The sequence below is a fragment of the Heteronotia binoei genome, chromosome 6 (assembly GCF_032191835.1).
Source record: "Heteronotia binoei isolate CCM8104 ecotype False Entrance Well chromosome 6, APGP_CSIRO_Hbin_v1, whole genome shotgun sequence".
NCBI classification, from domain to species: Eukaryota; Metazoa; Chordata; class Lepidosauria; order Squamata; family Gekkonidae; genus Heteronotia; species Heteronotia binoei.
The window spans coordinates 28,370,707-28,385,829 of record NC_083228.1 but is presented as its reverse complement, the minus strand read 5'-3'; the positions used below and the strand labels follow the sequence as shown (position 1 = coordinate 28,385,829).

The 15,123-nt window shown below is 39.7% G+C and overlaps 1 protein-coding gene across 1 annotated transcript in view; it reads left to right on the top strand.

Annotated features, from left to right (window-relative positions):
• The window catches only part of CDH23 (cadherin related 23), a 655,943-nt gene that overhangs the window by 246,788 nt on the left and 394,032 nt on the right, over nt 1–15,123 (top strand). The window contains exon 8 of the mRNA XM_060241177.1: nt 11,676–11,754. Coding sequence (XP_060097160.1) covers nt 11,676–11,754 — 79 coding nt within the window. The remainder of the gene's footprint in view (nt 1–11,675; nt 11,755–15,123) is intronic.

Here is a 15,123-nt window from a genome sequence, read left to right as displayed (position 1 = left end):
TTATAAAGTGGTAAATGCTTCTGTTGAGAGTTAATTTTTTTTAATGTAATGAAGCAGGGCTTTTTTTTTTTAGCAGGAACACAATTCTGCCTGGCTTGGTGACAGGGTATATGGCCTAATATGCAAATGAGTTCTTGCAAAACAATGGTGATGTCAGAGAACACATTTCACTAGCTCTATCCAAATTTTAATGGTTCACTGAAGTGTTCTCCTTATTTGCCTAATATGCAAATAAGTTCCTGTTGGGCTTTTTTTGTAGAAACAATGGTGATGCCAGGAAGTGTGGCCTACTATGCAAATGAGTTCCTGCTGGACTTTTTCTACAAAAAAAGCCCTGTAATGAAGCGTTTGGCTGGGAGACTTGAGTATTGTATAGCAGTGATCTCCAACGTGGCATCCATGAACACCATGATACTAGGTATTTCCTGGAATGTACTTTCTTCTTCTCCACAATTAGTCTTCCCAAAGCAAGACCAGTGTTGGTTTTCCTCTACCTCATTGAAAAAGGAGGTGCTTTTGGAGAATCCAGAAAACATCATGTTTGCAGGGGGCAAGCTTTCAGAAACAGTTGTCTCCAGCACTGAAGGATGCTTGGCTCGTAATTGGTCCTCTGCTCCATTTTTGTGGTGGTGTTTGCTTCCAGTTCTCAAAATTCCAACAGTGCCCATGGGCTTTACAATGCTGAGTACTTTGGCCTTACAGTATGAGGATATGAGCACAGTATAGGACAGTGTTTTGGAGATTATTATGTCAAAATTGTTAGCTACAGAAGTCATACCACAAAGTAAGTGCATAGAAATATTACAATTTGAAAATGTAGGGTTGGATCCTACCAGCTTTTTGCTGGCAGAAGTGTATTTCCCCCAGCTTTCTTACCCCCTGACATTAAAAAAGGGCTATCCTGAGGACTAAGGCATCAAATGCCCTATGAGATGGGAGGTTGCAGTAGGGTTACCAGAAGGGCATGGGTGGGAATTGGGGGTGGGGACATGAAGACTGCTGTCTCTTCTATGGTATGTCTTTTCTGGTTCAAACATGCAGGTGATGGCACACTGCTCTAAAATTCAGTGGAAACCTGATGGTTTTTACATAGGCCGTTTTCGCACTAGCGTTTACTCCGGCGTAGCACCCCATTTACCTCCGGATCTTTTCCTGGTTTTCGCACCTGTTGCTCCGACGCTGCGTCTTGCTCCGGTGCTGCAGGGGTTGAATGAATGAACTTTATTACAGTCATAGACCAATATAAAAACTATAACACATCATATAAAACCCTCCTAAAATACCTAAGATAGTATAAAATACCCTCCTAAAAAAACATAAAATACAATAAAATACATAAACATTTCCCCACCTATACAATCCAAGATAACTAAAATATAATTTAACCAATTTTAAAATTCAAGTCAGTTCCAATTTATATAAATCCTTTAAATCAGAGTATATAAAAACATTTATAAACTAAAATTCCAAGAGATCATACAAGACACGCAGTTTCTTGTTTCTTAGTATGGAACTTCACAAGATAATGGCAAAATTTGGCTATCTGTCTAGAGATAGTTGGACTTGCATCCACCAAAAGTTTCTCCAAACATGCCTCGTCCGCGTCTGCCATTGGTTTAACTACAAACGGGGAAACAAACCTATCCCTCTGTACTTGGTGGAAAGGGCATCAAAAAAACATATGAGTCATCGACTCCACCTCTCCCATAGCACAAGGACAGCGTCGGTCTTCATACGGGACTTTTCTATATTTCCCTTCTAGCACCTTTGAGGGCATGGCTGCGCATCGAGCCAACGTAAAGGCTCTTCTATGGGCTGGTACCTCCAAATAAAAAAAGTACTTGGCCGTCCTCATAACATATTTGGTCTCAGTAGCTGCTAAAAAAGAGGGGGCCTGTTCTAGATCCCTTTGTCTCTCTATATCGCAGATTCTTTGTTTGATAATACTTTTTGCTTTGGCATAGCTCTGCGCCAAGAGGTTTTCAAGTGAGAATCCTACACTTTCTAAGTTGCTTCTGACCAATTGCAGCCACCTTGGCCTATAGGGGTCTTGAGTTATTAAAGGGAAGAGGCCTTTTTTGTTTTTATGGATCCTTAGCCATTGATATGCCGAAGATAACATAATTCTGGCCTCAATTCTCATTTGCCCAGTTTCTAAACGCAAAAGGGCATTTGACACACCTGGCGGAAGCTGCAAAACGTTACGAAGAAATTTAGATTGCACTTTCTCGAGAGCCTTCAGTTTTTTAGCCGAAATGCCCAGGTTAATACCATAGAGCAATTGTGTTAACACTTTGTATTGGAACAGTTTCAGTGCTGCCGGAACATAGAAGGCCCCCTTAGAGCGAAAAAATCTCAGGATAGCGTACATTGTTTTCTCAGCTTTCTCCACCCTCATATTACAATGTTCAGTATAGGCACCTGTATTCTGAATTACCATTCCCAAATAAGTAAATTTTGTTACTTGTTCTATTTTCTTCCCTTTCATAGTCCAATACCTCTTCTTGGCTTTTTTGCCAAATGCCAGCACTTTTGTTTTTTCAAAGTTTATTACCAACCGTTCATTTTCGCAGTACTTAACAAAGCTGTCTAATGCTCTCCGCAACCCAATAGGTGTTCTAGATAACAGTACCACATCGTCTGCATATAGCAGTACTGAAAGATGGCGAAGAGCCAGCTTTGGGGGGTGAAATTTAGTATCAGTCATATGTTCCACCATATCACTGATATAGTAGTTAAATAGGATGGGGGCCAAAAGGCAACCCTGTCTTACACCCTTCTGAGTTTTTATTGGTTCTGTAAGTAATCCCTGCATATTACATCTCACTCTAAGAAATTATTCTTCATGGAGTCCACGAATAAGAAATAGCAGCCTTTTATCAATATTAGAAGCCGCTAGTTTTTGCCACAATCGTTGCCTTGAAATGGAATCAAATGCTGCCTTTAAATCAATAAAAGCAGCATATAGAGCAGTTGTACCTCTGGCAGAGTACTTCCCAATTAGCTGTTGCAATATCAGGCAGTGCTCGATTGTCGACCTTTCTTTCCTAAATCCAGCCTGTTCCAGGGGAATAATTTCTTCTTGTTCCATCCATATTTCTAGTTTTTCTAAAAGATGTCTTGTATAGATCTTACTTATTATATTTAAAAGACTTATGGGCCTATAATTGGCGGGATTATTTCGATTGCCTTTTTAAAAAATAGGGACAACTATAGCTGTCCCCCACTGCTTTGGGATTCGGCCTGTTTGATCAACATAAGTGAAAAAAGATGCCAAAAATTGTGCCCACCAGTTTACATTCTCTTTAAGCATCTCAGCTGGTATGCCATCTATACCTGGAGCCTTCCTATTTTCCAGTTGCATTATATGGGCTTTTATTTCTTGTGTACTAACTGGTGGCCACTGAGGGAAGTTCTCTATGTTACCTGGAAAGGAGGGTTGGACATTGTCATCATATAAATTCTGGAAGAAAACAGTCCATGTTTCTGCTGGAATATACATGTCCAGGGGAGAGGCTATCTTAACCCCCCCAATCTTTGTTAATTTCCAAAAAAGCGCAGAATTTTTTAGTTTTACAGCCTGTATAAGTTCCTCCCATAGTTTCCGAGTATACTCTTTCTTCTTCCTTTGAATAATGCCTTTATAGGTTTTTTTATGGCTCACTAGGGCACTTTGTGTCTCTACCCTTTTTTCTATGCTACTTCTCATAGCAAGATAATACAAACGATTTAGTTCTTTTTTTGCTTGGACACATTCAGAATCAAACCAACGTTTTGTTTTCCTATAATGCTGATGTAATCTATTCCCTGCTGGCACAGTCATAATAGAGTAAATCTCCTGGATTATATCTTGGTAAACTATTAACGGGTCTTGGTTTTCCTCTAAAGCTGTGAACAATAACACATGCTTCTGCAAATTTTCTGGAGTTAAGATTTCTTTCACTTTTTTATCCAATTTCCCACCCCACCTTACTCTTTTCCCCATAATTCCTATCCTTGTTGTATAACATACCTCATTTTGGTTAGGATTTAATGGGAGAGCTATCTGCAGACATAGAGGTAGATGGTCACCCTCCAAGTATGGGAGTACTTGGAAATTTTTAATCAGAGGTAATAGAGAATTGCATACCAACATATAATCAATAGTGCTCATTCTATTCCCAGACATAAAAGTATATTCGCCTGGATGATCGCCATAGAATGCCCCATTTAGGATATGGAACTCTCTTCTGCCTGCTAATTTAGCTAAACATAGGCCGGCAAAGTTTGCCTTACAATCTCTAAAATCTCTTGTGAAGGGAAGTCCATTCTGGCCTTGTTTCTGCTCATTTAGTAGGGAATTAAATTTATTTGCTAAGAAGGCATCATTCATTCCCATACGGGCATTGAAATCCCCTGCCAGTAAGATTTGAGCTTCCGGGTGTTCCGGGTGTTTATTATAAATTGGTCTAGTGACGCCCAGTTTTCTTCTATAGATGTCTGTTTTGTTAGAGGTGGGAGGTATACATTTATAATAATCAGGATTCCCCTATCCCATCTCACCAATATAGCCATAGCTAAATGGGACAGCGAGGGTTTCAACACGCACTGAACCTTAAGGGCATTGGAGATAAAAATGCCCAAGCCTCCCCTTAACCTCCCTGGACCTTTTCCTGGAACTGCTGGTAAACTATAGGAGGAATAACCGTCCAGCTGCAGGGGTTTCACGCCGGAGTATCTAGATCCACCTCCTTCCGGAGTTTTTGAAAACCTCCGGATCCACACCGGATCCACTCCTCGGAGTTTGCTGTGGGAAATCCATCCACGCCGGATCGACTGCTTTGTGGGCGTCACCCTCTCCCTTTCCGTCCTCCCACCCCATCCACCCCCCTTGGCCAATCATCAGCCGTTCGCGGCGCTTCCCAAAACTGCCCGTACGGCCATTTTTTTTAAAAAAACTTCATCTTTCTTGCGTAATAGCGATATTTCGAAATTAACAAATAGGAAAAAAAAACCCTCCTGAAGCAGCGGGTATGTGAGGTTGCTTTTCCGCTGTTGCGTTATTTCGCAACTTCGAAATTGCATTATACATTATACATTGTGGGGGGGGGGGAATCTAGTGCCGGCGTGGGCCAAAGCGTTCATGTGTGTGTGTTTTAAAAAGGCAATGCCTCCCTCAGCTGTGCCATCAGCATTTCTGGACCTGCACAAAATTGCCATGTATAAAATGGGAAGTTGGAGTCCTGCATTCTCCTCCCTGGCTACATTCCGCTCGGTTAGAAAACAGACGCGAGCTCGCTCTTCACACGCGCCACAGAAGGGGAAGGAGAGAATGGGGCGGGGGGGGGAGCTCTGGCAGCAGGAGTCAGTCAGGTCCCCGTTGCAGCTGCAAGCGCCAGCCGGGGAGGGGGAAGAGCGCGGAGGAAATGCCAGCTTCGCCACCCGAGAGGGATCGAGGCTGGGAAGGGAAGAAGCTGCCACACACACACACACACACAAAAACCCCTCGATTTCTCTCTCTTCGTTATTGCGATATTTCGCAACTCCGGAAAATAGACGCGAGGTCGCTCTTCACACACGCCACAGAAGGGGAAGGAGAGAATGGGGTGGGGGGGGAGCTCTGGCAGCAGGAGTCAGTCAGGTCCCCGTTGCGGCTGCAAGCGCCAGCCGGGGAGGGGGAAGAGCGCGGAGGAAATCCCAGCTTCACCACCCAGGAGGGAGCGAGGCTGGGAAAGGAAGAAGCTGCCACATACACACACACACACACGCAACTCTGGAATTTGTGTTGGGGGGGGCGGGAATCTAGTGCTGGGATTCTCCACTGTGAATGCTTCTGTTAATACATAAAGGGCTGTGGAGGATACTACAGCTGCAGCCACTCCATAAGCAGAAGCGGCACACGTGATGCGGTTTACGTTGTTACGTTGTTACGCAATTAGACTTGCGCTTTAAAAAAAAATGATTGACAGGGCATCGAACTCAAGTCGATGCTAGTGCAAAAACGATTTGAGCCGGGGCTTCATGGAAAGCGACTCCACTAAAGAGGCAATGTGCGAAAACGAGGAAAATGATCCGGACATAATTGCGCCGAGGAATAAGGGGAGCAAACGCTAAGTGCGAAAACGACCATAGAGTTTTCACTGAATTCTAGAGCAGTGTGACATCACTTCTAAGTTCACCCAAGAAATGACATCACACTGACAATGTAACAACAATTTTTGCCATATTCCTCCCCACCCCCAACTACAATGCATTGGTGGAGGTCGCAGGAATTCCAGGAATTCTAGTTGGCAGGGAAAGAAGGCAAATTGGGCAAGATAACCAATATTCCCTCTTGTACCATCAGGAAATTGCAAGGATCCAACCCATAATACCATGATTAAAAACTGAAAACAGAGAAGTAAGGAAAAACTTTCCCATAAAACTCAAAACTGTCTAATCCAATTGGCAACAGATTTCCATAGTATCAAGTGGAGGCCTTCCCCAGCTTTGCTACCTGAGATTAAGAATATGCATTTTGATATTAACATTAAAAATAAACTGAATCCCCCCATTTTTTAATACAAATGTTATTGAATCTGAATTTTAAAAGTTAATGGCAGCCATTAATACCAAAGTCTCTTCCCAATTTTGGTAGTTGGATATCTATTACAGCATTTGTTGAGCAAACATATGTAAGAATTAAATAAATAAATGATTAAAATCAAATGGAGTAATAATGACAATACTGAAAACAATTTAAGATAAAACAAACCTACTATGTAGTTTGTGCATCTTCCTTTTAGATGTCATTTAACTGAATATAGCAGCAGAACTTGAACTATGTTTAACTGAATGTATCAAGGGTTAGATTGGGGTCTTTATACTTGCAAGGGTTTTATCCTAAATTTTGAATGAACGAACCAGATTAAAACATAATAATATTTATCTTTATTAGAATTATCAAATTTATTTTGATTAAAATTGGTAAACTATTAGAAAATAGCTAAAGATTTACATTATAAAACTTTAAAAATGGAATATATATATATATAGCTTAGATAAAAATAAGAGACACTTATGTTAAGAAAATATAGTAGAACTATCCTTTCATTTTTGGAAAGTATTTTATATAAAACAAGACCAGAATGTATTGTGCTTTTATTCCCCTCTTTCCCCGATCCCAATTTTCTAAACTTTTCTGAAACTAATAAAAACTTTTGAAAACTGTAAAAAGAAATAGTATATGTTGGGAGCAATCCTAAACAGTTTACTCAAAAGTAAGTTTCATGTTATTCAAAGGGGCTTAATTTCATGAAATGCCTTTAGGATTGCAGCTCTTGTAGCACTGTCAACTGTCTCAGGAAACATAATTATTGCTGCTAGATCAAGATGGGTAGCCATGTTTGTCTTTTCTATAATTATTGATGGTTATTTAGAAAATCTGTTCTGTTGCTAGTATGGCTTATATCTGCTGTCAAGAAAGCCAATGTGGTCAGGAACTCTTTCAAGTCCTAGAGACCCCTCCAAATTACCACATCACAGTCAGGGTCCCATTTTAGCTGAAGTCTTACTTTGTCAAATATAATGGTCAGTCTGTTGAAGATTAGTCATGGTCTGAATTTCAGAGGAGATGTTTGTCCATTTCAAAAATATTTTTTTGTTTTTCCTGAGTAATATATAATGTTATATTTTCCTATTTTTTCTGAAATATTGTTAGAATGCATCTTCCTTTACTAGAATAATCTGTGATTATAAAATACACCTGCTGGTGAGTGCATGGTTAAAAAATACAATTCACTGATTTGTAAAAGTAGGTATAAAGTAAGGTTAGTAAGACATCTGAATAAGAGAGAAGTGCAGTGACTCTGTATGACCTTCGGCCTTCAGTTGATAAATTACGCCATTGATTTCATGCTGCCATGGCAGATGTGTGCACTTGCTGTCTCATTAGACTGTAAATGCCACCGCTGACACTTTCTCTGAGGGCAAAATGTATGCCTCTTTTCCCTGGATCTCAATATAGAAGAGGAAAGCAGAACAGTCTAAAATAATAAATGTGTTCATGCTACATTAATTATTATTATGTATATAAATACGTGCATTTGTTGAGTAACCATGACATCAGAAATTAGTTCTGGGCTTTAATGTTAAAAAATGTGAAATGTGAAAGCTTCAGGGGAAAGGGGGGGGGGGGTTCTATTTCAGCAGTTCTGGTTTGTGTCTGATGCTGTAGCAACTTATGCGCCCTCTACATTCACTTCAGCCTTAGGGATGGGCTCAAATTGGGAAAATACAGTTCAGTTTGTGGTTCAAGGCATGCCCAGTTCATGAATTATGAATCGTCAATCTTGAACTTTTAGATGCTAAATGAACCAACTCAGTTGTGAGGCTCATTATGCAATAGAATGCCCTCCTCTGTGTGCTAGAGACACAAAAATACAAGGAATCACCAGCTGACTCTACTCTCTCTACTCTCCAAGTTTGGTGAGGACTGAGTTTACAGGGTGTGAGTTACCAAAGAAAGTGCCCCTTCCTCCATTGTTGGGCCCATAAGGGGACACCGTTTTTAAATTTTGCCCCCCCCCCCTCAGAAAACATGTAGATCCAGTCCTGGAAACAAAGGATTACACTCCAAATTTCAAACTAGAGAATCACCACTCTACAGCATAACAGGGGAACACAGTCTTCGTCATTTTCTTACAGAGTTGGAAAACATTTTAAACACTTAACAAACGGGTTTAAAAAGATTTTACATGCCATTAATTCCATAGAGCTGTAAGGCAGGACAAATTGATTTAAAGGGACAGTCTTCTAAAAATAGATGACAGAAAGAACCTTCAGCGTTATTCTTGCAAAATTGGAAAGAATTCTAATACACAACACCCAGCCTAAAAAAAATTACATGCCATTAATTTTATAGAATGGCAAGGTAGGATGAACTGATTTAAAGAGACAGTGTTCTAAATGAAAATGACTAGCACTCAACTAAAATATTATTGAACTTACAAATCTTACTTTTGTCTCAACTTGGCTTCCAGTAATTACTTATTTTTTGCATATTGATCTTTTTCTACATCCATCTTCTCTAGTGGACCCTCTACTATAGATAGATTCTAATTAAGTGGTTTGCTTTATCTGTGGTGAAGTACTGTTAATTATATTTATTGTTGTTAGTGCTTGTTATCCCTAGCTCCTTTGCACAAATCTGGATTATTAGCTATATATATATATATATTTATTGATTGACTCAAAATGAAATGAAATACATTATACAAAAACACAACAAAGCAAAATTTATGTTGAATTTTGCACTGAGTTTTATGCTTTGTTGTGTTTTTGTATAATGTATCTCATGTCATTTTGAATAAAATTTAAATATTAAAATAAGGCAAGGCAGGACGAACTAATTTAAGGGGACAATATTCTAAGTATAAATGTCAAGTACTCTACTAAATTATTAGTTATATAATTATTATTCACATGATTATGTGGATAAGGTCTAAATTTGAATAAGACCACAAATTTACGTGTACTAGTGCCCCGCAGAACCCAGTGCCATTGTGGCAATGGTAGCTCAACAGGACTTATGTGAAACACAGAATCACACTCCAAGTGTTGCAAGCCCAGGAGGACTTGTGCAATATACTAGTGCCCAGATTGTGGCAATGCAAACAAAGGGTGGACTAATGTCAAACCACAGAATCCTTGCAGTTACAATGTACAAAATGCCTAGCAGAACCCAGTGCCACTGGCACTGCAGTCTTAAAAAGACGTCTCTCAAAGCACAGAATCACAACAAGGTCAAGCAAGGGTGGAGGTGATTTGGCAGGCTCTGTGCAAGTAAATGGGAAGGGACACCAGGAACCCAGGCAAGGGAGGGGGGGAAAAACCTCTTGAAACTTACATGACTAGTTTGAAACTGACTACAGTGTTTCCAAGGCTGAAGAATTCCACACACACCCCTTGCTTGATGTTTGGAAAACATTCTGATTGAGTGCAGACAGTCTGTATGGAAATGTATCCATTCATGGACTGGCATGAACCTCCATGAGCAGCTTGAAAGTTTGTGCCAGTTGACCTGCCATGAACTTCATTTTGTGAACCACAAACTGGCCGAAGTTTATCACAAGCTTTAGTTTGTGAACTGGTTCATGCCCATCCCCATGAAACATTCATGACAGTTTTGGCTCCAGAGCTGTATGCTATTCTTTTTATACTTACATAAATTAAACCCTGTTTCCATAGATCTTTGTGTGCATGTAGAATTACTTACAACCTCTTTCTAGAAATAGCCCTATCAGATTCAGCCAGTCAGATATCTGAAGCTCCATACTCATTACTGATCTCTGCATGATATTCATTCTGATCCTAGTCACATGAATAAAGACCAATACCTAACAGTATGGAATATCTGTAACAATGTACCTGAAGGCTTGGATTAGAAGCACAATTCTCCCTCTCCAATCATCCTCTGTTTCTCTCTTTAATCATTATCCCACTGTCCTTTAGTAAGGGATTTAAATGGGATGTTACAAAGTGAGGAATCTTTACTGCACTTAATTTTTGTTTTCTCTTGTGCTCAAAGATCATAGCTTTTCTGAGGAGACATGATGAAGTGTGAGCAGAAAGGTGGTTGTGTAAACCTTGGGTATCAAGGCAACCTTATGTAAAGGATAACAAGAAATAAATAAATTGCAAGTTAATATTTTTGGGAAATGAGCATCTTTGTATGGTGCACTGTATTAGGAAGCCATTGCCTCACACAATAGGATAAGTGGAGCCGCAAACAGAAACTGTTACTGTTTGGCTACTTCTGACTATTAGAATGGGAGTAATAATTATTATCATATGCCATTGTGTGTAGTATAACCAGGAAATCCAAAGATTGTCTGGCAGGCTTAAGTTTTAACTCCTTTGTAATGACCTGGATTTATTTTTGGGGGCTGAGAGAGCTCTGAAAGAGAAAGATTACTCAACTGCCTTCATGTGGAAGAGTGTGGAATCGAACCTGGTTGTCCAGATTGGAATCTGTTGACCTTAACCACTACATCTAGCTGGGAGTTACTTAGTGAAATAAAACAACCTGTGTTTTTCTGGAAATTACAAAAATTAAGTAGAATCTGTAGGCTTCCTCTGCATGTAAGATCCATAGCTGCTTCTTGTAGCCTTGCCAAGATTTCTCCATTACTGCTGCTGGGATGAAGTGACACAAGTAAAGAGCAAAACTCTCATACTAATAACCCTGTTCACCTTAGTGACCTCGCTCCAGCTCCAGCTGATGGCCTTCATGACACGTGACAATGAAAATGGTTTTGATGTCTTCAGAGCTCTCCCCCCACAGCTTCCCACCTTAAAAAACCACCATATAATTCATCTCACATCTACCCACAAGAGCATGTGTACAGCACAGATCAGTTCTTGTTAGAGTCACTAAGAGGGTTACAGATCAAGAGTTTTTCTGGTATAGCTGTATAGGGATGTGAGACTTGAATAGCAAAGACAATGTTGAGTAATACATACTGTTGAAGCTACAGTGAGTGAGTTTGAGCACCGCACAGATAACCTGCAATTAAATAAATTGCAAAATTTCAAAAGGGCATTGGTGGCTATTTCTTTTTCCACAGGTGCTAGATTTGTCATGTCATCCATCATAACAAACAAGGGGAAGTTTAGCAGTGCCTGGAATATTCAAATTCTCCCTTTTTGGCCCCCAGGGTACAACTGTACGTATGATAACTGCAATTGACCAGGACAAAGGACGGCCGAGAGGTATTGGATACACCATTGTGTCAGGTGAGTAACAGAGTCTCTGCAGAGCAAGCATGATTGATGTCATCCTGCAGTGAAGTGAGAAGAACCAATCTAATAACAGTCTTCCACGTACACTGTGTATGCTATAAAATGTTATACTTCCGCAGTAGAATCTCAAGTGCTCAATGTGCCATATAACTCCTCTGTTAATGTTTATTGACAATCTGTACCAGTTGTGTCTGTATTGTGACATCCTTTTTCCCTTGTGCTCTCCTGGATCACTTTCTGTAATGCTCTGTGGGCTTCCTCATTCTTAACAGTGTGAATGAATTTACTGTTTGACATCAGTAATATAGCTAGGATTAGGTCTTGACAAATGTAATGTCAGAACAAGGATCTTTCAGTGGATAGGTGCAATAGCCTTCCATGGGATAGCTTTTGTGTATCAGCTCCATGTCTCTATTCCCATACCCCTCTCCTTCACCTGTAACTGTGTCTTAATGTCGGGGCCAAAATCTGCCAATCATCTGTAACTGTACCCACTATATTCTCCCAAATCCCCCAAGTCAGAATTAGAACTTTCTGTGATGAGCCCATATTTCTTCTATTCTACCACCAACCCTTACTCTGCAATAGAAGCTGCATAGGTGAACCTGGAGGTGTTCAAAGTTGCCTGAAAAATATAGGACCTGCCTTTTTTTTCAGTGGTGTTGATTATTTTCATAGCATTCAGCTGTCAGTAAAACTGATATCCACTATGTGCTATCAACACTTTAAACAGTGTATCTTAGATTTTCCCTCTCTGGGCAGAAACAAGCTTTTGCTTTTGAAGTTTTTGAAAGTGTCAGTAATTATATCTGAGCTTGAAAAATGTTTTACAGCTGAGAAGAATTTGCAGTGTGAACAGAATTACATTGCCCCTCTCTTGAAACCTGTTTTATGCATTTGATAGCCAAGCTAAGGCCATGCAGCTCTGCTGAATTTCAGCATTTGGTTGCAGATAGATTTAAAAAAATGGAATGTTGCTTTTCCTTCTTTTTCCAATGCATCTTTAATTTTTTAAACCTTATTTGAAGTCACTCAAAATGCCTTATGTGTCCCATATTCTAAGAGTACTGTATATCATATTTACATGCTGAAGTCACAAAAGCTTTTTAGTGTGTTGAGCTTGTATTGCAAATGGCAACTCACCATAGACTGAAAAATATAATCAGAAGAGTATTTATTTATTTACAAAGTTTATCTTCCACCTTTCTGCCCTCACAAGGTCCATTAAGGCAGTTAACAAATTAAAACATACACAATAAAACCACATTTTAAAACCATCCCCCCCCCCAAAAAAACCCACATCATTTAAACACTTAAATAATAAAGCTAAAATACATACAAATAGGGGTGGAATTTTAGCAGGAGTTCCTTTGCATATTAGGCCACACACCCCTGATGTAGCCAATCCTCCAAGGGCTTACAAGGCTCTTTTCTGTAAGCTCTTGGAGGATTGGCTACATCAGGGGTATGTGGACTAATATGCAAAGGAGCTCCTGCTAGAATTCCAACCCTGCATAGAAAGATATAAAAATCATTGGGAAGGAAGGAGAGATCACTTGAGGGAATGCCAAACAAACATTTCAAAAAAAGGATGGAAGAAACCCAACCCCAAAATTGAATTAAGTACCACAAATATTGAACATAAACAATATAAAAATAAACCAAACAAAATAAATTTATTTTACAGCGCACTTAAAATAGAAATTTAAAAGACCTTAAATTTAACCTTCAAACTGAAAGCCACTGGACTAAGTAGTCCTCAATGTACAATATATAATACGCATGAGTATCCCATGTACAAACGACCACAATCACAGTGAACCAAGACCAAATGCATTATGGCCCTATAGGCTTTCTTTAGTAGTCACAAATACATACTCACAAAGAACAAGTCTTGATACACTCAACCAAATTGATTGACATTGATTGACATTGATTGACAAATAGTAACATTATTAAAAACATGGATATTGTTTCATGATTTTCATGCTCACAGTTTAAAATTTATGTTTGTAAATTATATCTAATTTTGGCAGTTAATTTCTTCATGGTGTGTATACTGGTTGATGTATACATACACAACTTTTGGATATTCATATATATTATATATTGTACATTGTGGAAAAGCCAAACAAAACAAAAATTCTTCACCCTCTAGAAGAAGACAGCAACAGAAGGGAACTGACAAATCTCCCTGGGGAAGAGAGTTCCAGGATTTTGGTGCCATGACTGAGAAGGCCCTCTCTCAGGTTGCTACCCACCTAATCTTAGAAGGCTGGGCACCTGAAGCAGGGCCTCCAAATCTGATTGCAGTGGTAGATTGGGTAGGTCCCAAACCATATAGAGCTTTGAAGACCAATGCCAGCACCTTGAATTGTGCTCAGAAGCAGAAACCTGCCTTCCAGATAAGACTGAAATTATCAAAGAACAGTGTCTCCCAGTCCCAGCTCAGATAGGCGGTCCAGGAAAATCAACAGTCACACTCCCTCTATCAGTCTACCAGTGCAGGTCATCCACCATGGTGAACACCAAAACTGTTTTCAGTCTCATAACCAAGCCTAAACCCAGAATGGAAGGCATCTAAACAATTTGCTTGACTGTCCAGCTACACAACCCATTCAGTCTTCTTGTTCAAGAATGAAACATTTGAGACTGCTCGATGATTACTGAGATCTCTTGAGTCAAAGGCAGGCTTCTTGAGATGCATCACAGCATAAAAAGTCTGCCGTGAAAACGTCACCCCAGTGTCAAAAACTGGTGCTTGCACAGGGGACTACCTTTACCTTTTTTTTAACCTTTAATTCAAGATTTTGGTCTTGGCATGAGTCAGATGATCCTTTTGTGTGTGATAGTACTCACTGGTACAGAACACTGGCACTTTGGGGGGGGGGGGGTGCGCTTTCCTATGTCCTGATGGAAGAGGTGGAAATCAGTGCAATCTTATAGGTGAGTACCAGCATCTTTTCATTTCACACTGCTTAAATCTTCTGAAATAATCAACTTCTGTCATGTGTGCAAATGGAGTTCTCCCCTAAGGAACATTTCTGTCTGCATAAACTGTCCCTGACATTGGAGTGAACAGAAAAGCTATTGTGCATCAATTGCATGTATAGCACATGACTTCTACACCTGAAAGAGCTCTTGACTACCGATTGTATATATTTTTTTCAATCACTTAACTGCAGTGGGGGTTAGAAACTTTAATTAAACGCAGTGCAGCTGAGGTTCACATGAAATCCCACATAGATGGTGAATTCTGAGGTATACAAGAATTAGAGAAGAAACAATTGAACCATACCTTGTGAAACAAATACAGAAATGCTGTATTTAATCCTTATACTTCATATACCTGCTTATTATCCA